At 41.3% G+C, this 26513-nt stretch overlaps 1 protein-coding gene across 6 annotated transcripts; it reads right to left on the bottom strand.

Annotated features, from left to right (window-relative positions):
• Positions 1-179: 179 nt before the first annotated feature.
• mical1 (microtubule associated monooxygenase, calponin and LIM domain containing 1) lies at positions 180-25961 on the bottom strand. Of its 6 annotated transcripts, none has more exons than XM_037771829.1 (26): positions 25795-25950; positions 25142-25224; positions 24544-24656; positions 21485-21796; positions 20302-20509; positions 19168-19275; positions 18955-19050; positions 18614-18769; positions 17814-17914; positions 17310-17567; positions 15563-15678; positions 14656-14782; positions 12980-13058; positions 12589-12736; positions 11398-11600; positions 10245-10351; positions 9908-9964; positions 9515-9821; positions 8288-8355; positions 7218-8001; positions 6989-7110; positions 6782-6895; positions 5217-5310; positions 4556-4649; positions 4214-4287; positions 180-1473 (listed from the first exon to the last, which is right to left on the bottom strand). In XM_037771829.1, exons 4-26 carry the CDS (start codon positions 21737-21739, stop codon positions 1280-1282), a joined length of 3870 nt encoding a protein of 1289 aa, XP_037627757.1. In that variant the 5' UTR covers positions 21740-21796; positions 24544-24656; positions 25142-25224; positions 25795-25950; the 3' UTR covers positions 180-1279. The 6 variants fall into 6 exon arrangements, with proteins under 6 accessions (XP_037627757.1, XP_037627756.1, XP_037627759.1 ...); XM_037771828.1 differs by having other exon boundaries at positions 24544-24618; XM_037771831.1 differs by lacking the exon at positions 24544-24656 and having other exon boundaries at positions 9515-9743; positions 9780-9821.
• Between the last annotated feature and the right edge of the window lie 552 nt (positions 25962-26513).

Below are 26513 nucleotides of genomic sequence, written 5' to 3'. Positions count from 1 at the left end.
AGAGGTTAGAAGTTAGAATAGCACTGGCAGCTAAACCCTTTATGTAAGTATTGTATAAAGTACTGTAGTTATATAAAAGGGCCAAGGTTATGGCAAACAAAACACCCGAGAGGACCGGGCATACATTAGTCCCTCCACTGAAGACCTCGGTGTATCATCAAAAACATCAAACTAATACATCAAAGTGCATGATCTTTATTTGATATACTGTGAAGTGCCGTCCAGGCGGCACAAAATGGCAGCAGGACAATGAATGTATAAGGCTCCTTTTCACTAACAACAAACTGGTCTTTGTCTCCATTTTGTCTATTCTGCCAGCACATGAATAGGAACACCTGCAAATAATGAAAGATAGCATTTATAAATAGATGATCCAGTCCGTTAGGTCTGTCTTTCATTCTCCCCGAAATCCCCCCCCCGTGTCCATATAATACACTATCACACAAAGAGCAGCCGACTGTCGAAGGCCATCGGTGAAAACCCCAACTCTGATCCAACCCCTGAGATCAACTAGCCAACATGCTAACGGGAAAAGGACTGGGTGAACAGCAGGAAGCGCTACAAAATTCATTAAGGAAAACTAAACAGTGTAATAAAAATTGGATCATAAATACTAGTAACGGAATTTATTAATGCTAATACTTTATCTACCTCTTTGTTTTTTCCTCCACCATCGTATTTATTCAGTATACAAATACTAAACATAGAATTATATGTATATTATGTCATTGTGTACAGTAGCACTTATTCATTTCAAAAACACCATCCATCCTGTGCTTTCGACCTAGATCTCTCAAAGGCTCCAGAGCCAGCTACTGCAGGTTTCCCCACCGCTGTAATTTTATGCTGCTTAGTCTTGGCTTTGCGCGTGAGTCACATGTTTCTGACACCAAAACCAGGCCAAGTCCCAGGCTGGGTATTGATTGGTGGTTGCTCAATAGTGCAGCAGACATTAGGGGTCCTTTTTCACATGTGGTCTGTTGCCACTATAAACGGCAGGCAGGGCTTAGCCGGAGTTATTGGCCGCATCGGCCCAAAGCCTCAGATCCCCTGGCTTATGTCTCCCTCTAGGGGGCAGATTGCAACAGATATTCACTCAGCCTCTGGCCCATAAGCCTCAACTCTTGAGGGACCGCTTGTGGTGGGTTTCCCTCCGCAACTATTCTATCATCTTTGGCTTTGCAAAAGTTAAGTCTCAAGTCTCACATACGGTCGATGCGAGGCCATCTACTGCACAGTACATACAGGTTCATGCTGAGTATGTGTGTGCGTGAGAGCCTTATTCCCAGTGGACCTGAGCTCCTGCCTTCGAGTGCCTTTTGGCCTCCATGATGCAGAAGGCCTCTTGCTCCTCGCTTATCTCCTTCAGCCTCTTCTCCTCCAGGAACAACACCAGGGAGTCCCTCATGTCCACCACGTCAATCATCTCTTGAAGGACCCGATCTTCTTCTTTCTGCAGCTCTGGTGTCTTGTCTGCAAGGCAAACCCATACGCACACTTTAAGGTGGCTATAATCAATACTTTTATAATACCAATGTATCAATGACAATGTGAAAATAATGTGAAAGGGTTTGCTTGTAATGATGAACCTACAGAGAATTATCACTTGAAGCTGCAGCTCCATTTGGCTTTTCAGAGCTTTAGTATTAGTTTCAGCTCATTGTTTTGATTCACTCTCATAGTGTCGTTCTCGTCTATAGCAGGCAGTCGTTTTCAGTGAAAAAGATCTAAAAACCCCACTGTATACTACCTGCTCAGCACCAAATGGTCAGACACAGTTAGCGACTAGCTGGTGAACATAGTGGAACATTTAGCAGCTAAAGAGACAGATATTTTTGTCATGAATGTTAGAGACCAAAAACAGAGCTGGAAGAGAGTGAATATTGGACTTGAATTCATCAGGTGGACACAAGCACGACTCCAAACGAATAATAATGTTGCTCTGTAGCTGTTTGCAACACGTTAGCCATATCAACTTAAAAGGTGATATGTCAGTGTTATGTTCATGACTTGTTTCTGCTGCCGCCAAGTGGCAAAAAAAATCAGTTATTACAAGTTTAAATTAATAATGAAATTACAATCATCCACTTATACAACACAGATGTAGACTTAAGACAGAGGCACCTGCATTAAGTCTAAATGTCATCCTGTAAGCCAACTCTGACCCACCTCCCCCCAAAGAGGGAAGAGGTCTAACTTGAGGAAGGATGGGTGCGTAATACCGCATTGGTCCGAATATAAGATGACCCTTATTATAAGATAACCCTTCCTTTTCCAGCACTCTTTGTTTGTTTGTTTTGCAAAAATACTTTTTGAAGATACAAAGCATCTTCAGACTAGTCCTGTTCCCATAGATACTTGTTTTTACTTGTCAGGAATGTATTCCCTCCATTGCAGCAATACTCGTTAAAAGAACTATCAGAAACTCATTAGGTTAAACTGGGCTTCCTAAACATTTTAAAGGAAAAGTTCAAATTTTTTCAATTGTATCTTAAAACAATACTCAGATATACTTTAAAAGCACTGCTGTTCCTCCTGTCCATATTGGTTGTGGAGAGATCACTCCTGAGAACAATTTCAATGTAAATTATGGAGGATCAAATTCACAGTCCTCTTTCTGTGCAAAAATGCATTTCAAAGTTTCAGCCAAAGCTAATAATAGCTTATAATAATATAGCTATTATGAGTCTTCAGCAGTCTGAGTTAGTCAAATCAAGTGGTCTTTTTTCAACAAAATTCTGTATTATCAGTCTGTGGAGTCACAAAGACCACCTTTGCACCCGGCATTAAAATGTATCTCGTATCCAGATTGTATCTGGAGATGATTTAACCTGATTACATTTGCACCTGGTATTAATGTGTCTCCAGTGTCCACATTGAGATCTAATCACTGTGTCTGAAAGGGGTGAGAAGAAGGCTGCATATAAACGGACTTGCAGCTGAGAGTGTGTAATGGTGTAGTGTGTAAATGTAATTACAGTGTGTAATGCGCGGACACATGAGCCTAAAAACGCCATTGCTTATGGGGAGAGGGCCTGCAAACGTGACTTAGAGAGGTACGACTACACTCGCACACACACAGAGTGATGATGAGAGGAGACGCTGAGCACAGACAGAGCGGTGGCGGTGATGTCCTCCCTTGTCACGGCGGTCCAGTGACCGGAGAAGCGCTGGGAACGCGTTTCACACGCGGCTGAAGCTTTAAATATTCGTTGTTAATTACTACCGAAGCTCCAGAGTACAAAAAAAACGGTATTCTGGGCAGCCCCATTACGTATTTCCGCCCACGTAGTTGTTGTATGTGGATTGAAAAGGCATTTGCATTTACATTTGTGTCTAATGTGGTCACAATACGTCCCTGACCACCTCCGGAGGTGGTTTGGCCGATCGGATCACAATACGTCCTCAATGCATTTTGGGTGCATTTACACCTGTACTTTCATGTGGTCAAGCATTATCCGACTGCAATCCGATCACCCAAAACACATGCCAGGTGTAAAGGGGGTCATAGAGGGAATTTGGTACTAAACAGACAGAAACTTTGGAAAATACCAACTTGATGTTACTAACTCAGACTGCTGAGCCTCATATTAGCTTCAGCTGAAATTAAGAGTGTATTTGTACACAGGACAACAGTTTGAACAGAAGGAACAATTCCATTGACCAATGATGCTTTCAATGTACTTATGGGCATGCGAGTATTGTTTTAAGACAGAGTTGATAAGCGTCTGTATCTGCCCTTTAAAAGATGATTAACTCTACAAGACACACTATAAATGGACTTGAAGAGACTTGCCGGCCTAGCAGCATGAAGGCTACAAACACCCATAATGCAACACTCTCTGCAGGAGCTGGTGTTGAAATGGTACTCCCTGCCTTCCAGAAGAATATCGGATGTTGGGAATACATAAATGTTTAGTCCTTGAATATAATACCACCTCCACTTTTTCTGATGTAATTTCGATAAACAATATTGTCTTATATTTGGGCCAATAGGATTATTACAAAATGCACTGATTGTTTACAGGACTGGGTGAATAATGTTCTCATTAGAAGAGGACACATGCAATGATTATCTCAACAGCCTTGGCTAAACACAACTGGTGCTTGTTTCGAAGTTGGCTTGCTCTCTTCTGACTGCTTCCTAATCAATAGGCCTATTCAAGAAGCTTCAGCAACAAATGTGCCTATGTGTGCACACCAAAGTACACACCATCCAGCTCCATGTATTTCCTGAGCTCCGACTCCAACATGCTCTGCTTGTCTTCCAGTTCCAGCTGTCGTGACCTGCGAGAAAAACAAACTCAGTCATGTCGACATCCTGCTGTAGCTGCAGGTTTTCATAAGGCCATATGACAAATAGAGGCTGACTGTAAAGAAGATTGGTTGCAGCTTAAGGTGAGAACAAACAAACACAGTGTTTCGATGTGGACATCTGCTGTTATGTGGCTACTTTGTCACTTGTACTTTGCACAAGAGCTGCGTTGTGTTCCCATCATGACTAGGCAGGCTTTTCATGTGCCACAATGTTTGAATTTGCGAGATCAACACTCACGCCACCATGAGGTCAGATTCCTCAGACACCAACGCGTTCTTCTCGTGGACGAGTTGGATCCAATGCTCGATCATATTAGGAGAGCCGCTGCTGCCTGGATGTGGAAAAACAACAGTGTTTGGGTATCTGCGTGTGACGTTTGTTTGTAAAGCTGGGAAAAAAAGAGGAAGACAGGTTTTTATGGAAATTCTAGATATACTTACAGTATGTGCTGCATGTGACACACATCCATGTAAGTAAGTGTGTCTAGAGGTTTCTGGAGGGTGATCCACGTGAATACAGCTGACTTATATAATTCAACGTTTTTAACCCCATCAATATTTAGTTTTTAAGGTAACAGCTGGTGTTTATTTATAATTAACTAAAGTATATTTACTATTTGCAGAGCAGCCACTCTCTAGTTTAGTTTTGTACTTTTAAATCAACAGCAGCTCGTTTGTGTTTTCTCTCCACTTTCTGTTACCAGAAGAGAGAGGACTTAATTTACTCCAAATTACAAGTCAGCACCTTCTTCCAGCATAAAACAACAACTTTTGTTTCCATGGGAACATCAAATCTGTGTGAAAATCATTTAAAACTATTCTGCTCTTAAAAAATATGTGCATTTTTTTAATTAGAAATCTCAAAACACAGAAGCCTGCTGTTAGCACGTGGGTCTTACCGGCCTCTCCTCGCAGAGTTCGCTCCAGCACTACACCTTTGTCCTCCAACTCCTTGAAGGTCACCTCAATCTCCTCCAGTCTCCTCTGGATGGACTGCGGACCACAGAAACAAAGAAGAGTAAGGAAGGTGGGTCAGCAAATTTTGACAAATACATTACCTCATTTATGATGCTATTTATGGTCGCCATTTTTCATATTAAATATAATTACATTCCATAATAATTTATCTATATATATAGTAGTTTTCATTGTTAGTGGCGGAGTTCCCATGCTGGGTTCAAATTGCTTGTCTATCCACGAGGGATTCACAGGAAACGATGTACTGTATGTTTTTTTACTTTCATCTCATGGATATCAGTGTTTACTGTTTAAACAGTAAACAGTTTGCTGCTACTTCACATTAAAAGTGTTTAACTGGTGTAATAAGAGGTGACTTTTATTGTGAAGAAGCCACAGGAAACGTATTTGCCCCAGTGAACGTTCATTAAAAATGTGTCTACAAAACAAGACGTGGTCATTGTCAGCGTTTCTTTTTTACAGTGGATCGTTTTAAATATTGAAGGGAGTAATGGGATGAGAAGGAGCAACCACAGTGAGCTTTTAGATGAAGAGTTGCAGCCAACATGCTTTTACTGTACCCTGCTGTTGTGTGGAAAACTACTCGTGCAGAGTGCAGCATGAAATGAGACCATGGTTGCTCATGACATGATGGAAAAAGACAGATTATTGACTGACTTCTTTATTAGAACAACTTGAGTTTGTTTGCGCTGTAAGCTTCTCCACCAGGTGTTCTTCTGTTGTATGTCTAACAAAGTAGCTGCTCAAGGAGTGTTTGCTGTAGTATTAAACCACACCTTGTTACCACAAGTAACCATGGTGGTCACCAAATCAACCAGGAATGAAATATTAAAGAGTACAACTTTAACATACAAAAAATATTCTGATAACAGAAAAAAAATTGCTACACTTAACCTCAATGTGTTGTAGGGCTGTACCAAAAAATGGGAAAAACATGATTTTATATTATTGGGGTTATATAAATGTAATTTTTGGTGCTGTTAGATTGCTGCTAGACCATCCTGTTAATACAGGTGCGGGCCTCTCTTTATGTGCGGCAAGCCGGAGAGCAAACAGTTTTTTGACCTCAGTGAAAATGTTGCTTTTGAAAGGCTTAACGCCAACAAATATGGATTGAAGCAGAATATTTTGCTAGATAAAAACATGTTGTGAATTTTGAAAATGATTGCATCTTTTTTCAAGAAATTTTGACTTTTGGACAGAGATAAGGACTGAGTGCTGTCTCACTCGTTATGTGTGTGTGTGTGAGAGAGAGAAGGTGGAGGTGAACGTTTCAGTAAGTTATTAATTATAATAATTTAAATGTCAACATCATGAATGAAGCTTCAAACTATTTGATATAGCTCTAATGTGTTGAAAAGTTATGAGCAATAAAATTGTGTATTCATATAGAAGTTTATTGCTTTAGTGAGTGAACTGGGAGAATTCACTGACCAATAAAACATAGATGAGCTGTGAGTATTGTAACGCTGTGAGACACACTGACCTGGGCTTTACGCAATCGTTGTAATTCGCTCATCTTGGCTCGCCGCTCCAGTGTCCTCATCTTCATCAGCTCCATCTTCTCAGCTTCAACAGGGTCTGATGGCATTGTCTGAAACTAGAGGAAAAGTATTGGAAGTTAACCACTGGTTAAAATGTAGCAGCTCACTATCGCTTATAATGAAAACATCAGCTCCATTCCTCTTCTTACTTTCTCATCAAATAAGTCCACATCATCACGCCCAAACATCTCATCATCGTCGTCGTCGTCATCGTCGTCATCTCCATCGGCACCCTCTTCTGACGTGCTGTGAGCATGTCTGAATGTTGTTTCTGTGGTACAAATGCAAGAAAGATGTTGTAACAAGTGTTACGCAAGTGTTTTTCCCTGCAACGATTTTCTACACCAAAGATCAAAGAGGAGACGAGTCCTTGCTTACCCACTCTCCCTGGTTGATTAATGAGGACACTGAGCCGGGTGTCTCTGCTGATCCTCGGGGAAGAGAGATTCCAGGGGGAAAACTTGGATCGTACCTTGGTCTGCCCGCTTGGCATCTCTTTTCTCCTGAAGCAGCGACGATTCCTCTTCTCCCGGACGTGACTAGCGGTGCTCCCACTCCAGTAGCCCTCCTCTTCTTGCCCATCCAGGCCCTCTGGTTTGGGAGGGCTCGGCACTCCTGCAGTCGCAGAGGAAGAGGAGCAGGAGGAGGATCCACCAGGGGTCTCTGAGTCAGAGTCCACGCTGAGGCTCTGAAGGTTCACTAGCTGGCTTTTCTCCTCGTCGGTCAGCTGAAGCTTTCGGAGCGACTGCTTCGGACGGGAATCTGGTGCAGTCTTGGAGATCTCTTTAGTAGGAGTTGGAGATTTTTCTGGGGTCGAGGGATTAAAAAGGTGAACTGTGCGAGGTTTTGCTCTTGGAGGGGAGGGCTGAGGGCTGGGTGTGGTCTGCTGAGAGAGGCGGGGTTTGGGGATAGGATAGGGCACGGCCTCCTCGTCCTCGCTGGGTGCAGTTTTAGATGGAGGATCTGTGGGAGTTTTGGATGTATGTGGTTCTCGGGACTCCTCTTTGGATTCAAGTATATGGTGGTCCTGTCCTTCAGGTTTATGTGACTGTGAGTGAGCAGAGGGGCCACAGTCCAGAGTGTGCTCATACTCCTCATCTGATGGAGATGGTGTATAATCATCACTGGAAAGCATGTTGTCTTCAGTTGTTCCTTGGTGATCCTGAATACAGAAATACCATTGCAAAAAGGCAAAGAAAGAGCACAAATCCCTGTTTATTATGTTTTGGTCCTCAGACTGCATATGCTTTGACACAAACACTCTCATTAGTTGTGCGTAACTGCTGCGAGCAAGTCCGCCCTGCAGGCTGATGACATCGGACCAGGCACCAGAAGGATGATATATCATGCAACAGCAAATTGTGTAACAGTTCGCATTACGAGCACAAGAACTCAACATGGGTTCTGGAGCAGCAGAATGGTTACATCTGCTCCGCTCAGTGACCCACCTTACACGATGTTTCAGCCCCGTTTTCCAGCTCCAGTTCTTCAGAGTGCAGCTCACAGTAAAATCTCCCTGAGGGGACATCACAGACGAAAACAATAAAAGGAGTTGAAAAGTCGGAGACAAGTGAATGTTGACGTGCTAAAAGAAGAAAAAAGCCTGCTGTTTTTCGTAAATGATTAATGCCCTTTCGGTCTAAATGAAAGCCCCTTTAGAAAGGGGTCTGGGTGCAAATTATTAATCAGACAAATAAATTAATAAATGATGCTACACTTAGCTGTTAACATAGCTGTTGAAATCAGAAAAACAAATACTTTATACTCAGCAATAGAGCATTAAGTGCTTAAAATCGAGGATTAAAGTGAGGGTAGGCAGAGTGTTTTTGGCATCATTGGGCAAAAATTCCATAATAACCTTTCAGCATATTGTAATTCAAGTGTTCTGAGAGAAAACTAGACTTCTGCACCTCCTCATGGCTCTGTTTACAGACTTTAAAAAACGACTTTGGCCAATCACAGGTCATTTCAGAGAGAGAGCGTTCCTATTGGCTGTTCATTCAACGAGGGCAGCTGTCAATCACCCGCAAACTCTGATCAAACTAGACAGCGCTGATCAAATATGTATTAATATTCTGTTATTGTAATGCCTACTTCTCCCATAAAATGTTTTCAGAAACATCTTGTAGCATACTGTTGTAAAATGAGAGTGTGCTCCGGCTGGTGGGCGGTGCTTGGTATTTCCTCAACTGATCTCAACATGGCTGCCGGTTCACAAACTTTCTCATTTCACAGCTAAAAAAGGCATTACAGTAACAGAATACTGATTCATATTTGATCAGCGCTGCCTAGTTTGACCGTTTATCAGAGTTCGTGAGTGATTGACATTGGCTCTGATTGGTTGTTTTCCTCCGGTCTGTGAAATCTTGCAGATGCCTTTAGGAGCACCGGAGGACACAAAGGCACATGATTTTTTTCAGATTACCTGTCTCATGCACTGCTGTCAGGATATAGTGACCGTTTCATAAAAATAACTTCTTTTAATCATTTGTTCACATCCTACCACTGCTGCTTTAAGCAAACAAGAGGCTGATAAAAAGGGATAACAAAAGACCAGATATTACATCAAACATGGACAGATACTCTGAGTGGGTGTTTGAGTCCCATTAGTTACTGTAAACATATGGAAGTCTTCCTTTTATTCTTTTGACAAAAGGAGGACAGCAAGTACTCACCTGTAGTCTGGTCAAATGTGTATCCTCCCAGTCTGAGTGTGATGCCGCACCGATGGCAGGTGAAGCAGCTCCGATGGAAGAACTTGCCCTCAGCGCTGATGCGCTCCAGCACATAGACCCTCTTAGCACAGAAGTAACACTCCTCGCTGTTAGTCATTGACACAACTGCACCGGTAGGTTCAGGCTCAGGTTCAGGTGTAGGACTGAGCTCGGCGGTCAAGGGGGACACAGGGGACACGGGGGACACGGGGGACACGGGGGACACGGGGGACACGGGGGACACGGGGGACATAGGAGGCACCACCGTCTGAAGGAAAAGACAAAGTTCAATTCAGTGAAGCGACATTGGCAAAAAAAGAAGAAACAGTACAGAAAGCTTCCAACACAACTCACACTGTCCTCATCTCCCATTCTTGGCTCTCTTTTTCTTTTCTCAGTAGCCAGCTTTTCCTGCAGAGAAGATGAGAAAAATCATATGACCTAATTATGTGGAGAACATTCAAAAAAATGACTAACTGAAAACCACTTCCCTTGAAATAACATCCAACAATTTGTCCCTAAATAACAGAAATGAATGGATACAACGGGCGTGAGTCACGGACGGCACGAGAACACAGACTGAGGGCCCAGACGTGAACTCCAGCCAACAAGCCAGCGTGTTTGAAAATATCTTTATCAAACATTTCTCTGTGCTGTGTAAACAGTGAACTCGCAGCCACAGTGGGCGTACCTTGCGTCTTTGCAGTGAGTTGTGCTTCAGCTTGGTCAGGAAAAAGACAGCTGACTGTGTCTGGGAGAGAGTCAGAGGCTTGGACGACGGCAGGAAGGCTGCAGGGTCTGCAGCCAGCAGAAAATGGAAAGAAAGGAAAATGTCAGAGAGGGACAAAGTCAGTTTATCTTACTGTAACACTAGGCTGCAAATCTAAAGACACCTGAACGTTACTGTTGGCCTACTTGCAGGGTTGTATACAGCATCTTAAAATATTCTGATTGTGCCCTTTTTAATATCTTCACCCTTCTATGCTGGATACTCTGTCATAAATATAAATAATCCCTCTTGCATGTATTTTCTGTGGCACCACAGCAGCTGAATTTAACTTGTCAATCCATATAAAAACTCCTCAGCTCCTGCTCTGACTACCACTCCCACCCTTTCATCATTCAGATAAGGTTACCGAAGAGTGACAGCTCCCTCCTGCCTGCACATCAGTCGGCGGATCCCAAGCAGAGCAGCACAGCATCACAGACATAGGGAGCGTTTATCACACCCACTTCAGCTCAATCAGTGCCTCCAAATGCTGGGGCTCACATTTACGCTGCACAAAACTCCTCATGCTACTAAGACTGTAAAAATACCTCTGCTGCAAAACAGCTGGGGAAAAAATCCTCCTTCAGTGCAGAAATAGTAGATCCCCTTCAGGAGATGCTAGTCCCTCCAGACCCTGATAAGCCAGGTCCACACGGTGACTGTTTGCTCTGTCTGCTGCTGCTGCTGCTGCTGCTGCTCGGCTGGCTTAGTGCAGGAGAGCAGCCCAACCAGTAGAGGCTGGCTCAGAGCACAGCACTAGCCACTTAAGCCAAATGAATTCTGGGTAACAGGCTCTTAAAGAGACAGCAGCAATTTGATGGCCTCTCAACACCAAACAGATTTCAGTGGGAAGGCACCTGACCCTTTTAAGGTGATGCTAATGCTGTGCAGTGTCTAAGCAACCAAGTTACGTAAGATTGATGCTGCTGTCGCCAATAGCTATCTTCAGAAATATATCAGAGCATAAATAGCATTAAAAACGACATTAATAATGAAATGTGGTTAATTGCAAAGTGTTTTTTTGGCTTTCCAATTATGCCATGACATTGTTTTTACCCTTGCAAACAATACTCACCCAAACTTTTACCTTTTACTGACACAGTAAAAGCACTTTGGACCTGGGCGAGGTAGAGGACCATGGATAACTTGTCTATCTGACCGCTGTTGGCTAAGTCGCTGGCAGACATGACAGGTGGGATGCCCAGCTCCTTCTCCAAGATGCTGAAGGCCAGTTGGTTGTTGTGAACAGCATTGGACTCATCCAGGGAGGACATGTCACTGTGGAGGAATCAGAAAAGCTGGGGTTACTCTACAGTATTAATTATAGAGCAGCAAAGATGACCATCATATGTAATGTATTTAAGGGAGACACCACAGGCAAAAAACATTTTCTTTAAGATTTTGCGTTATTTTGCTTCCATAACATGTCTTCTTTCAGACTAGTGGAATGAAAACTTCCAAAATACACATTTAGGTGTTTATTTTACTACTTTGTCTATTTGCGTCAGTAGATTTCTCCTAAATTCACCAAAAGTTACTATTACATAATGTCTCATTTGCATATTTAAACATAACATTTCAGAAAACTTGTAATACAAACAAATAGTTGTCCTAATGTAAGTAATCAACTGGGGAAGTGTCATAGTGATATCTATTAGTTAAACATGTTTTCCCTATTCACCTGAAGTGTCTTGCAAAATGTAAAATACTGTTTTATCAAAATGAGTTTGTCTTCATACTCTGAGCCAGAAATCTCCACTTCAGTGGCACTACCATACACCAAACTGTCCAGTTTCATTCCTATCTATATTCTGAGGGGTTATAAATAGGGGTTTGTTCATATATCATCCATAGCCTGATTTATTGAACATTTTATTCCTAAAAACATGGCGAAAATCGATTTATTTATGGCTGTTGTTGAAAGTATTTTCTGATTTATGGAGTGATAAAAAACAAAACTTTTGACTCTAATATGTAAAAAAATGCCAAGAATTTTGAACCTGGCTTTATCCAATGTTCAGATTTCTGTTCTGGAAATATATGCAAAGTACATATTCATAAAACTTGTAATACCAAAAATAATTCCCTTAATGTAAAAAAATATTTTTTGCCCTATTCACCTGGGGGGTCTCCCCTTAAATGTAAATACCTGATGCAAATTTCTTTCAAAGAACTGTATCAAATTAACACAAATTAAACCAATACATAAATATAGAGCATCCTGCAATCAGATGAAAACCAAGCTAATGCCGGGGGAGTGACTCACATGAGTTGAGGTCTGAAGTAGTGGATCAGCGCACACAGAGCCAGCCCGGAACTCCAGGATTGGGTAAAATCTTTTACATTCACATTCTTATAACCCGCGGTGTGTCTCTGACACCACTTCAACAACTCTTCAGAACCGCTGACTGAGTCTGAGGAGACAAACAAAGACAAATCATCAGACAATGCTCTCCAACCACAGTGGTGTGGTTTCACACTCCTACACACATAAAAATGCCCCTCTGTGATGTGTCAATATGGTGTGAGTCAATGGTATTTTTTGTTTTTTTATGATATATCAATGTTGACCACAAAGTGTTTCCTCCTTTATTCAACACAGCTGAATATAACCACCATACAGGCCTTGAGAGCCTGCACACTGAAGAGCAGCTGACCTTGATGCATGTAAGAAAACCTGTTCTTCTGTTTCTTGCTCGCTGTATTGGATTTATCAACATCATGAAGGTGCTGCACCTAAATAAAGAAACAGGTAGATTAGTCAATACATTCTGAGATCACAGACTAAATTAAGCCGTAACCAGTTAATCAAACAGGAACACAGCAGGATTTGTAAAGCATATAAATTATATTAATTCATGCAATCGATAATTTATGCAATAAATAATAATAAAAACTTGTGTGGAAATCAAAACATATATCTAGCCCCAGAAATTACTTTAAAAGAGGACCTAGACTGTTTTTAATTAAAATGACTGGAAGGAGCCCGAGTCAGTGTCCCTGTGGATGTGACGTCATGCACGTTTGCGTGTGCTTTCTCTCTGGAGTCCGCTAATCGGGAGGCCGATGCAAGAAAAGTTAACACTATTATGAACAGCGGCCGGGCCTTCGATTCATGGAGAGACCTTCGTTTGGTCAGCTAACATTACTGCCACGCATGTGAAATATACAGTATAGTGATATTGTGATTTTAGCTGTCAATCGCCTCACTGTTTTGACCGATGCTCGTTCGTGTCTATGTAGTGCGAGCAACAGGACTCTGACTGTCATTGACTTAACGGCCACAGGTGTCGCTGTTAACAATTTCTGATTCTTACATTGAGTCCCTTTAATGTTCAAAAATGCTTTATTTTTCTCATACCGGCTGTGCTGCAGCACCTCTTTTCACCCTCTGTCTGAAACGCTCCGCTTGAGCTCCTGCCCCGCCCCCCTCCTGAAAAGCCCAGTCTGCTCTGATTGGTCAGCTGGCCCACTGTTGTGATTGATCAACCGAACTAGCTTTGTTTGAGGGCGTGCCAAACTAGCCGCTAGGCAGGTATTACGCAAATGTGTTACTTGGTGATATCACCATGTTATGGAAGAAAAGGTGGGACTTCAAGCAAGGCTTTTCAGACGGTTCAGGAGCAGTGTTTATGTGGGGGATAGTAACTCCCTTTGGTGTGGACTCTAGGCTTTGTAACATTGCAGAGCTTTTACATGCACAAAAAACTATATATGCACTAAAGGAAACAAAAGCATAATAGGTCCTCTTTAATGACAACAAATATATAAAACACGTTATAATGAAGAACAGAGCTATGGAGCGGTTACTCACGCCAATACTTATTTCCGCAGTATTAGAACAGAATGTAAAGTTTATTTTGTTAACATTGCTTTAAATTTATAAGCCTGTGGGGCAAATTCACAAAGAATGGATTGCGACCGCTGATAGCACCAATTTATAGCAGCAATTTGCCTTTCTTTTGAATCTAATTGATAATTATCTATGTGGCAGTATACTGTACATGCGCTTGAGGCCAATGCATCGGTTGTGAGGGGTCAGCCTGAGCCAGAGGTCTGTCTGGAGGGGCCTGCCAGAGTGCCACTTCCATCCAAACCTCCCGAAGGCAATTAAGAGAGGAAAAGGAGTTGGGAGGGGGAAGAAATTAATTTGTTTATTTGTTTTTGTCTTACTTCGCAGGTTTAGCAGCCGCAAAAGCAGAGCAATCCTTTTGTGAATTTGGATTCACCCCCCCCGAGTGTACTAGACTGTAATCTGCAGCCTTGACCTCCATGATGATTAAAGAGACTGATTTAAATGTCTGTTGGGTAAATAAAGGATAACAGTGCTGACCTGGCTGCTCTGGATGGAGGAGAGGTTGACTCTCTTGTACCGCGTTTTGGGGTCAATGCTGTAGCCAGCGTAGTTTTTGCTGGTGTTTTCTGGTGTGGTCTGGGACAGGGCCTGGTAGATGCTTTCTCTGTACATTTGTGAAGAAAAGATAAACAGAGTCATTTAGAGCCAAGCGCAGAGAGGCATTGCAATGTAACGGGAAAAGGGAACTAACATGAATAAAAGAAGAGTGTGGTGATGAAACTGGGTGTGTTTATAGATCATACAACCGTACACATTTTTGACTTCCCGCTACATGAACAGAAACAGAACTCTTCAAAATAACTTTAATATGTAAAAAATGTTAGGAATTATCTGGTATTAAATGAATCTGCATGCACAGTCTTTTATTTTGAACCAAATGAATAAATGACCATTTGTGTGGTTGACACCGGGGAGGGTCAACACTTTATTCTGTAATCTCATCAGGTTTACCACAATAAGATTTTGCAGTTTTATTCTTGTCACATAAAGGAATCATGCTGAAATAAGTTGCAATCAAAACAGCTATCCATCATACTCATTATCTCAGGATGGGAAGTGTTGCTGATGAGGAGATCCACAGGCGTACTAATGAACGTTGGCACTATATTTTTAAACTTAATTTTCAACACTTTCGGCACATTCATTCATTTTATAAACATTTAAATCCTTATTTTAGTTTCCCTAAAACCAAATATGGTACTAATAGTAGAACCTATGGTTTTCACTGTGTGTCTGAGAGACAGAAAGTAATGCTTCGCTGAGGCAAACATGGGAAGTAGTGAAGTAGTGAAGTAACAGGAAGCAGCTGCATCATTGCTAATGATGTGAAGATGAAATGCGATTGTATTGTGTGCTGCTTAGTGGTTTTATGAAGTCGACTCACCGCTCAGCCAGGACCTTAAGATGTGGGACCCCCATGCCCCAGCTCCTCACCATCCACGCGGTGTCAAAAGAGGCTAGAAACCCACGGGCAATACCTGTGCCTAGAGGCCAGAAAGGCTGCAGAGAACAGAGCATAAGAACTAATTTCAGCATTAACATAAAATGACAATTGACGGCATGTCACTTATTAACACTTATAGGACAGAAAAACAAACAGCTGCCCGGCTTTTCATGCAAACTCTGCAGAAGAACTTAACAAACAGTCATCCTCTTTATGTAAACAACACTAAGAGTCCACGGCTACACTAGTGGCTGTGTTAGGCTGTAGGCACAGTGGTGCCTTAAGCTAAATACTCAGAATGCAAACATGTTCACAATGACAATGCTAACATGCTGATGTTCAGCAAATACAATGTTTACCATGTTCACCATCTTAGTTTAGCATATTAGCATGCTAACATTTGCTAATTAGCACTAAACGTGCAGCTGAGGCTGATGGGAATGTCATTAGTTTTGCAGGTATTTGGTCATAAACCAAAGTATTGAACAAATGAAAATCTTGACTTGATGAATAGCGCTAGTCAATAACGTGAATCACCAAAGTTATTACAATGTATCTTGAGGGGGACATGAATGTCTGTACTAGGGCTGTCAATGGATTAAAATAGTTAATCGGGATTAATCGCAAATTAATCACATTTTTTTCCCGTTCAAAATTTACCTAAAAGGAAGATTTGTCAAGTATTTAATACTGTTATCAACATGGGAGTGGGCAAATATGTTTGTTTTATACAAATGTATGTATATATTTATTATTTGAAATCAATTAACAACACAAAACAATGACAAATATTGTCCAGAAACCCTCACAGGTACTGCATTTAGCCTACAAATATGCTCAAATCATAACATGACAAACTCAAGGCCAACAGGCAACAACAGCTGTCAGTGTGTCAGTGTGCTGACTTGACTATGAGTTACCCCCAAACTGCATGTGATTATCATGAAGTGGGCATGTCTGTAAAGGGGAGACTTGTGGGTACCCATAGAACCCATTTTCATTCACATATCTTGAGGTCAGAGGTCAAGGGACTGCTTTGAAAATACTGTAGCCATGCCAGTTTTTCCTCGTCAAACTTTAGCGCAAGTTTGGAGCGTTATTCAGCCTCCTTCTTGACAGGCTAGTATGACATGGTTGGAATCAATGGATTCCTTAGGTTTTGTAGTTTCATATGATGCCAGCATCTTCACTCTAGCTTTAAAAGCTTTAAAAGCCAGCTACAACCTAAAAATCGCATTAATGCCTTAAAGAATTTAGTGGCGTTTAAACAAATTTGCTTTAATGCACTATTATAGCGTTAACTTTGACAGCCCTAGTCTGTACCAAATTTCATGGTAATCTTTTCACTCAAAACCACAAATGTGAGCCTCATGGTGCTGCTAGAAAAGTCGGTGGATCACTATTTGGGGGGTTGGATTCGCCATCATTTATGGGGGGAATTTATTATTATCATTATAAGTAATAATTTTATTATTCTTATTTTATTTATTTATTATTATATTATTTCTTTTTTTCAAATCATGTTTTGATTATATAATATAATGTAATAATAATTTCCAATGCATATCTTTAAAACCAATACAATTTATCACAAAGTGATCAACCGACATCCCCATACTGCTAGTGTGGCTATAAATGTGAACAAAGGGAAATTTGTACCAGATCACTAGAAATGTTGCCGCCCTACCTCCACCAGGCAATCTCCAACAAGACCCATCAACAGTTTCTTCCCCTTCCTCTCCCTGACCAGAGAGGCGTTCTCAGCACGGTGCATGCAGGTGAAGTCGAACATGGCCACGTCTGGCTTGCCGGCGTGGTTCTTAGCAAACTCAAGGTCAGGCAGATTGCCACCTGTGGAGAAGTGGGCAGCATCATGGGCGTAGTGGCACAGAGCCTCCTGATCCACGTTGTCAGGAGCTAGTAGCTCCTCTGCATTGCTGTAGTCCTGTAGAGACAGAGTGAGAGGTGATGAGTCATGGCACCTTTTTCTCATTCTGAGTGACATGTCTTATACTTGCTTTAGCTAATAGGCCAGGCTGCAGAGAAAGATTGACAGTTCATCTCTTCACACTGGAGCACCTGCACGGCTGCTTCATCCGTCTGGTTTGTTTCTTTTTCTTTACCGGCCATAGATGCAGCCGGTGCCAATAAGAATCACACTTTTTCTTGGTAATGGATGTGTTGTTCTCACCTGTTTAATGACCCCCTTCTTCAGCAAGCTCTTCTTCTTGGCAGTCATGACAAAGTAGTGGGTGTCGTCTTTGTAGTAGACAATATTCTCCAAATCAATACCTGGAATGGAAAATGGAGAGGGAGCATGGTGGGCATATAGGGAGAGAAAAAACAGTGTAGGAGAGTGGCTGACTTCAAGAACATTTGTTATTTGAGAGTGACATTTTCTATATCATTAGCTTTTGCTTATGTTTTTCTAATGGTTTTACTGGAGGGTGGGGAAGCAGATGGAGACAAACGGAGATCAGAGTGAATTAAAAAGTCATAGAACTGGGTGCGATCAGGGTTAGAAAGGCAACACACATAATTCCTTGTTCAAAACTCAAGGTGCATAGTGAGTCAGAAAGGAAGGGTAGATTTCATCTGGGTTAACGCTGTCACAGGAAATTAACTGAAGATTGGAACACAGATTAACAGCCTCGCTAACCTTTTCACACTTCACATTGAACCCAACCTGACAGTGTGAACATTCATTTCATGCCTTGAGGGTTGCGTTCAGTGAGGCACAACAGGAGAACAATATGATGAAAATAAGAGCGCTGATATTCTTTATTAGAAATGTAATGGTTCAGTGACTCTACTTCACAATTCTTGTTCTCACATAGTGCAAGCCGTGGTATAAAAGTTCATCTGAAGCAATTTATATCCTCTTTTCTTGCTTGAATTTTTAAACACTTTATTGAAATGGAGCACACGGTTGCTTCAAAACAAGTTGCCCTCTGTGTTCCACCCAGCTGAACATGTCATATGGACTCCTACCCGTCTCAGTGAGCAGCTCTTGGAAGAACTTCTGGTTGTAGATGCGGGCCACACCGCTGATCTCCGCCACCTGGGCCTCTGCAGCCGTGTGTCTGTTGATGAAGTTGGTCGTGATGCCGATAGCCAGCTTGCCTCTCAGCTCCTTGTGCTTAAAACCTGATCATTTGGGAAAGAAGATAAAAGAGGAAATTGGGCTGATGAATGCTCACTCATTGAATACGGCTGCCGGAGGAAGTTTGTGACATTGTGTAACCGCCAGGCCTTGCAACATTTCTAACTACGCCTGTTTGTGCCCCCAATTGCGACACAGTGGGAACAGAAGTGATGTGTGTTTGTCTCACCATCAGGGACAAACCTCCCTCCTCCAGCAGAGATGAAAACGTCAAACTGGAAGGCTGCAGCAGGATGTGACGCAGGCTGCAGCTTGGCCATCCAACCTGTCAGAAACACGTCAAACTTTACTGCTTTACATACTGCTGATTCATTAAAAAAAAAAACAGTTGATGATGGTGTACTGAGCAAAACAAGCAGGGAGAGTGATTGCTGGTTAGTACCGTTTTCTCCTGAGGGCTCAATCAGGCCCTGAAACTCCACTCCGGTGTGCACCTCCACCCCGAGGAGCAGTGACACTTTCAATAGAATCAACTGCAGCTGACGGATGCCTGAAAACACACATTTATGTTTAATTGGAAATGTGTGTGTGAGATATTTAAGATACTGAATACACAGTCAGTCAGTCAGTCAAACAAAAAGTTAATGGGAGCCAGAGCTGCCTGCAACTCATAATTATTATCATTACTGATTGATTAAGTAAGTAATGAACAGATGAATCTATTAATTGTTTGATTGGCCGTTTCTCTTTCAAAGTGTTATGCAAATGAGCCCGTCCAGCTCGACGCATCCGGCTCACGAAACTTGGGCCAAGCTGTCAAACTAGGCCATCTAGTTCTAAAATGAAACAAGTTTCAGCAGTGGCATAGCCTATTTAAAATGTTTTCAGAAGTAGTTTTGGTGGATTGTTCAGACAGAATAACAGAAAGTTGACGAGCAGCCCGTCATGTTGTTTCCTGTTTGAAACGGCAAGCAGAAAACCAGGAATCAATCACGTGCATTCCACGATCGGATACGTCACCGCTTGAACGGCTAGAAGAGTGGAGCAGCGCGTCCCTAGTGTCCTCGCCGGACCAAGTTACATGTTCCGCTGGATTGAACATTATAAACATGACCACTGACTATTTGTATAACAATTTAGCCACAAACTCACCGACTGACCATACACGGTCCAGACATAGACTTGGTTTTGACTGAGTCTTGTTTTCACATATGCAGCAGTACTCCAAGACGAAGGCTCTTTGATGTGTAAAATCTGAAGTTATAATCTGAAGTTCCACTTCAAGTGTATGACAATTAATACAATTAATAAAACCCATGGATTCAACTTGAAATGGAGCAAATTACATAGAGCCCTTTAATGGCCCTGTTAATGTAAATAAGTTTATTCAATCCACCTCATACTCTCAAATTATTTACATGCCATATAATCACATACTCTAATAAAACTATAAGTTTATTATACATTTTTTTCTGTTGATCACTGAATTAACTAATAAGCACTAATGGAGCATTGCAAAACAACACCAGACCTGATTCACAGTAAAGGACAGTCCTTTATGTCATTAGTTACTCACAGATGTGATCCAGAGACCCAGTGCAGAATTTGCCGTAGAACTTCTTGGCTCCGAGCCCACGGAGGTCATAAATGGTGAAGGGCCACAGGTGGAGAACATTGTTCCTGGAGAACGACTCTCTCTTCTCCAACACCACCACCTGAGCTCCCAGCAGGGACAGCTCGATGGCCGTTCTCAGCCCACATGGTCCAGCACCCAAGACGAGACACTGAGAGAGAGAGAGAGAGAGAGAAAGAATGAGAAAGTCAGGTGAAAGTCCTGCAGGGAAATCAGTGCAAAGTCAAACATTAAACCATGTGATGGATCAGGTTTCATTAAAGACCTCGACCGCGATTAATTTATCTGTTCAAAATGTACCTTAAAGGGAGATCTATCAAGTATTTAATACTCTTATCAACATGGGAGTGGGCAGATATTCTTGCTTTATGCAAATGTATGTATATATTCATTATTAGAAATCAATTAACAACACAAAACAATTACAAATATTGTCCAGAAACCCTCACAGGTACTGCATTTAGCATAGCAAATATGCTCAAATCATAACATGTCAAACTGCAGCCCAACAGGCAACAACAGCCGTCAGTGTGTCAGTGTGCTGACTTAACTATGACTTGCCCCAGACTGCATGTGATTATCATAAAATGGGCTTGTCTGTAAAGGGGAGACTCGTGGGTATCCATAGAACCCATTTTCATTCACACATCTTGAGGTCAGAGGTCAAGGGACCCCTTTGAAAATGGCCATGATTTTTCGTTGCCAAAATTTAGCGCAAGTTTGATAACATTAACTTTGACAGTCTTAACTTATAGTTGTGAGGGCTGACATTTTTAACCAATATTTATATAATATAAATAATATTAAATATTAAAACAGATAATTATCTAATATTAGGGGTACTCAGTGGCTTCTCTAAAAACGCCTAAAAAAAACAGCAGTTCGATCATGGTTCACATCACCACTGTATCCGTTTAGTGTTTATGTAGTACATTAACATTTTGAAGAAATGAATCATTAATTCATACAATTGAAAGTAAAACAAAACAAAAAGAAAGGAAAAGAAACTGTGTAGTGAATGTCTACTCAGAATGGAAATAAAAAGAATCATCAATATAAAATAATATTCTACATCCACATCCTTTTAAAATACAGAAAGAGAAAGAAAGTCACTAGTTGCCACTACCTTGTTTTTGACGCAGGCTTTTCCTTGCTTGTAATCCGGGTGAGATGCCCTTTTGTCCAGCTTGGTCCAAAGGGCTTTGGCCTTCCAGTAGTTCAGTCTTTCCTTTAACTTAACGATATTCCTGAAATCCTTAGGATTGATATCCAGCTGCTTGCAGAGCGCAGCAAAGTGGTGCTTCACCTCCTTGCAAGTCTGGGCCTGGATGAAGAGGTCAAATGTCGCATGTGAAGGGTTGACAGGGTCCTGGCTCGCCATAGTGGAGGATGATGGCCGACCCGGTCCTTTGGTCACTGGGTTTGTTGGTTGAAAAGACTGTGAAAGAGGAGATTATATCATGGTTTTAGAACTTCGTACCTGGGGCTGTGGGGATGGGATTACTGGAAATGATCAAAGGGTTTCAAAGTCCTTGTTGCCCTTGTTGTTAACATTAGGTGGTCCAGTCTTCCTCCTTCTTTGCTTTGAGAAGTCTCCTCCTGTTCTCCTAATTATAGCCAAGAGGTTTAAATATGTAGGACTTCCTCGTCACCTAGTCCACTGACTCAATATTAACTTCCTCAATGTGGTTTCTGCGGCTCACGCTAGCTTTTCTTCTTTACGACTGCTCTGCAGTCGAACAGCCCTCCCACAGCTGCTGCGTCATTCTCACACACTGCCTCAGGAGGTGTGCCTGTCATTAGTGTCAATACGCACGAGTACACAATTTAAGGGAAACATATGGCAAAAACACATTGTGAGAATGTAACTTTTTCCATATGTCTGGGCTGGAATAACTGTTGTGTATCACCTCAACCAAACAAGATGTTACCTAGGGCTGCAACTAACTATTATTTTCATTGTCGATTAATCTGTTGATTATTTTCTTGATTAATCGATTAGTTGTTTGGTCTATAAAATGTCAGAAAATGGTGAAAAACGTCAATTAGTGTTTCCCAAAGCCCAAGATGACATCCTCAAATGTCTTGTTTTGGCCACAACTCAAAGATATTCAGTTTTCTGTCATAGAGGAGTAAAGTAGGGATGCACCGATACCGGATCGGATATCGGGCCGATACTGACTCAAAAAGCAGGATCGGGTATCGGTGACAATGGGGCCAATCTATTCAATTCAATTCTATGTTTATATACCATATACAATGTACTGGCATTTTAATTATTGTTTGTTTTGAGCAAGTTGTTGCTGCATTAAAAAGGTTTACACTTGAAAATTCCTGTTAATTTTGAAGATTTTTTACCAAGTTGCTGGTGTACAATATATTATTTTAATAATATATATCAATTCAGTAAATTTAAATCTATGTATTTATTTGTTGATGCGATACCAGTGTTTAATTAATAAGTTGTTTGCCTCACTGTGTGGACGTGACTGGGATCATTCTTGTATGTGTAAGGCAACATCAGGCTTGACTTAAACATTGCTTCCCTAACTTTGTAAAACAAAATGTAACAAATAAATGGAACCCGGAACAAACAATGAATTGATTACTAGAATAGCTGCAGATTAAATTCCTGTCTATTGACTAATTGTTGCAGCTCTAAACACCAGTGTTGAATAAAAAGTAATTTAGTTAGTTTTTAATTACAATTTGCCTGGAATTATCAAGGTGGAGCGACAGAATTTTGTAAACTGGTAACATCGATGGTACAGTTTTCTAGTTTCCTCTAAAACTTTAGAAACGAATATATCAGAATTATTTTCATGTAATTATATGAGACATTTCTCATCAATGTGTCCACAATTGGTATACAATACATGCTCACATACAAGCTCACAATCAACTTGTCAACATTTACTTAAGGTGGGTTATTTTCAAATCCACCACTGCACCACAGGCAGTATGATAATCTTTTAAATAAATATCATACTGAAACAATGAAAGCACTGTTTAAAGTGATGTTCCTACAGTACACATCTACCACATCTTAATGCTTTTCTAGCAGCAACATAAAATGCAGAAACATGCACACAGTACAGTATTTGTTGCGGCTGACATTTCCTGTAACTAACACTTCCTGATGAGAACATTAACCTCACAGCAACTCCCCTCTGCTGCTTTATCTGCAGCCCCGGCCCTCCACCTGAGACGCACAGTCTATAATTACAGTTACAGACGATGACTGCATGACTGTGCTTGTGTGAACATGATGGAAACTGCATTTAAGCTGTTATTAAGACAAATATTCCTCTCTCACATTTTTTTAACTACTGGTTGTCTGTAGATACAGTATTCACTGAAAAGGAGCGTCACATGATGACAGCTTCTGAAGAAACATGACTAGAAGCTAAAACTCTTCCTGCTTGTTGCATGACTGCCTTTCACTCTTTTGCATATGGCTTCAATTACTGAAACAAGTTACAAGACAAACAATACTGTGGCCTCCATGGAGACCCAAATGATACTAAACTAACACAGAGGCGTCAACATGAAATTATAGCTCAGGGGAACATTATCAAGCTTTGATGCAATCAGTATTTCTCATTAAAGGGACTGTATGTAAGTTTTTACACGTATAAACGTGTATAAACAGGTTGTAACCAAACCTAAAAAATTAGACCAGACATTATGCGTTTCCTCCATCACCCTGTAGACAACCTAAACATGGCAAGTTGCATTATTGTGTTAAAGAAATTAGTGACGTTAAAACAAATTTGCATTAATGCACTGTTATCGCATTAACTTTGACAGCCCTAATAGAGTGATATTGTGGTTTTAGCTGGTTAATGTTGCTAATGTTAATCAACATGATGCCTGTTAATCACATTCAGTATCGTGTGTGTCGCCTCATTGTTTTGACCGATGCTAGCTGGCATTTATGTAGTTCGAGCACAAGCTCGAGCAACAGGACACCGACTGTCGTTGACTTAGCGGCCGCAATTTCTGATTCTTACATCTAGCCCGTTTAACATTTAACGTTTAACATCCAGAGGCATTTTAAACGTTAGACTTTTGATTTAAAAAATCATTGAATGTCCCATCTTCTATTTCCCTACCCATTAATTGCAACATGGTCACTACAAAAGCAAGTGAATAAGCTTTGTGACATGTACAGCGTAGAGTTACCTTTGGTCTGAAATGATTAATCAAGATTGCATCGAGGTGAAAGTCTCCTAACGGGCTGCAAATAGTGCCAGTGTTCTGCCAGAGCAAAAAACATTTAGCAAGAATGAAATGGCCTGTGAAGACAAGACAACCTGTCAAAACTAAAAATAACTCGGAAAAGATTGTCTTTTATCTAATTCTCAAGGAGGCTGCTGTATTTATACTCCGCTCTGATGCTACTGTACTACTTTTAACAGAAAATATAGCACACACATAAAAGCATAAACTAGTTCCCCTGTGGGTTAAAGTCACATTTTGTGACACTGATAAATATAGTTTGCGGGTGGTCATGCTGAATGAAGTGTCATCCGAGGCAAAGGTGGAAACTCACACCTACACAAACACAAACACACACACACACACACACACACACACACACACACACACACACACACACAGTCATCATCATCTGACTTGTGTTAAGCAATTCTAGGGAAGAGACGAGTTTTAGCAGGAATGCTGTGGACAAGATGAGACAGAAGCAAGCAGGAGATTTAAAAGGTGAATTGACCTAATTTTCCCCATAGCAACTGCACTGGATTGGATTGGATTGACCCACCTTATTACATGTGTAAGCTCTGCTCAGTGTGTCTGGCAACGCTGTGTGTTATCAGGATGTTGGATCAAACACTGATCTCCAGCCTGGCAGGTTTTGGAGGAGAGAGGACACAGAGAGGAAAATAAAACAGACAGGAGAATGAGAGGGATAAAGAGAGGAGATGAAAGAAAATAAAAAACATGTAATTTCCTGTATTAATCTGGCTCCAACAGATTTGTTGTGAGACATTTAAACACCCTTTAAAATGTAAGACCTCATAATGATAGGAAGCTGATAAATGAACAGGAAGGTGTGGCTCTGAATGTGAGCAGGTTGCAGTCACAACATGTTACAGTGATAGCAGCCAAATTCAGAAGAATGTCTAATGAGAGCTGACATATGTGTGGACAGAAAATATGCTTTACATTGAGTTATATAACGAATGCATTCATTCATTCATGTGTTTGACTGTGGAAGTGAACCAGAAAGCACCAGCACATCATTCAACTACAACCCCCACCAGCAAACTTTTAAACTTAAGATAGCTAACCTTAAAATATAACAAAAGAAAAAGTCTCCCCTCACAGTGAAAACAAGAAAACACACACAATATTTCCTCACAAGTCAAATATGAGCATTGTCGAGGTATTAAACGCGTCGTGAAGTTACATTACCGGTTCTGAAGTCGTGCTGTAACCGGGTATCCGTCCACCTGTATCCTGCCTGTCGATTCCATGTTTGCTTTTGTCTTTGTTTACAGATACAGAGCGCGCGCCTCTGTGCTCACCTGCGCCTCGCGCTCTCACTGCGCGAGAGCGGAGCCTCTTCCGGGACTTTCTGGTTCAACGCTGCTGGCACGTGACGACAGGGTGGGTGGGTAGGTGTTTAAGGTGATAAGGATACCCTGAGGACATCATGTATGAAGCAGTGATACACACATGATCTCTTCTTCAAATCTAATAATGTGAACAATTATAATAATTTACATGTGTACACCAATGGTGGAAAAGTAACTTATTGTACTTGTCAAAACACTATGTTTTGTTGACAGTTACTTTCTCATTGTTTGGGGTCCACACAGACCTCACTGCCGTATGCAGAGAATGAAATTAGCACCTGCCACCTGCCAACTACAGGGTACATGTTGGTTGTGGCAGGTAAAACTTTCAGGTCACCTGCCACCATGGCAAATTTTCAGGTTTTCCTTATATTAAGAAATATTATTATTTTTTAAAAGCAACGCCTAAATTAAAATTGTCAGGGATTAAGGTTACATGATATATTCCATATTTTTTACTGTCTGGTACCACTGACTCATTGTTTACAGTACTAAAGCCAGATAGATTTCAAAAGTGGCCGGTAGAAATGTTCAGTGACCTGCCACAGTGGCAGG

The sequence above is a fragment of the Sebastes umbrosus genome, chromosome 6 (assembly GCF_015220745.1).
Source record: "Sebastes umbrosus isolate fSebUmb1 chromosome 6, fSebUmb1.pri, whole genome shotgun sequence".
Taxonomy (NCBI): domain Eukaryota; kingdom Metazoa; phylum Chordata; class Actinopteri; order Perciformes; family Sebastidae; genus Sebastes; species Sebastes umbrosus.
Note: the sequence above shows the minus strand (reverse complement) of the source record. Positions and strands in the feature narration are given on the sequence as shown.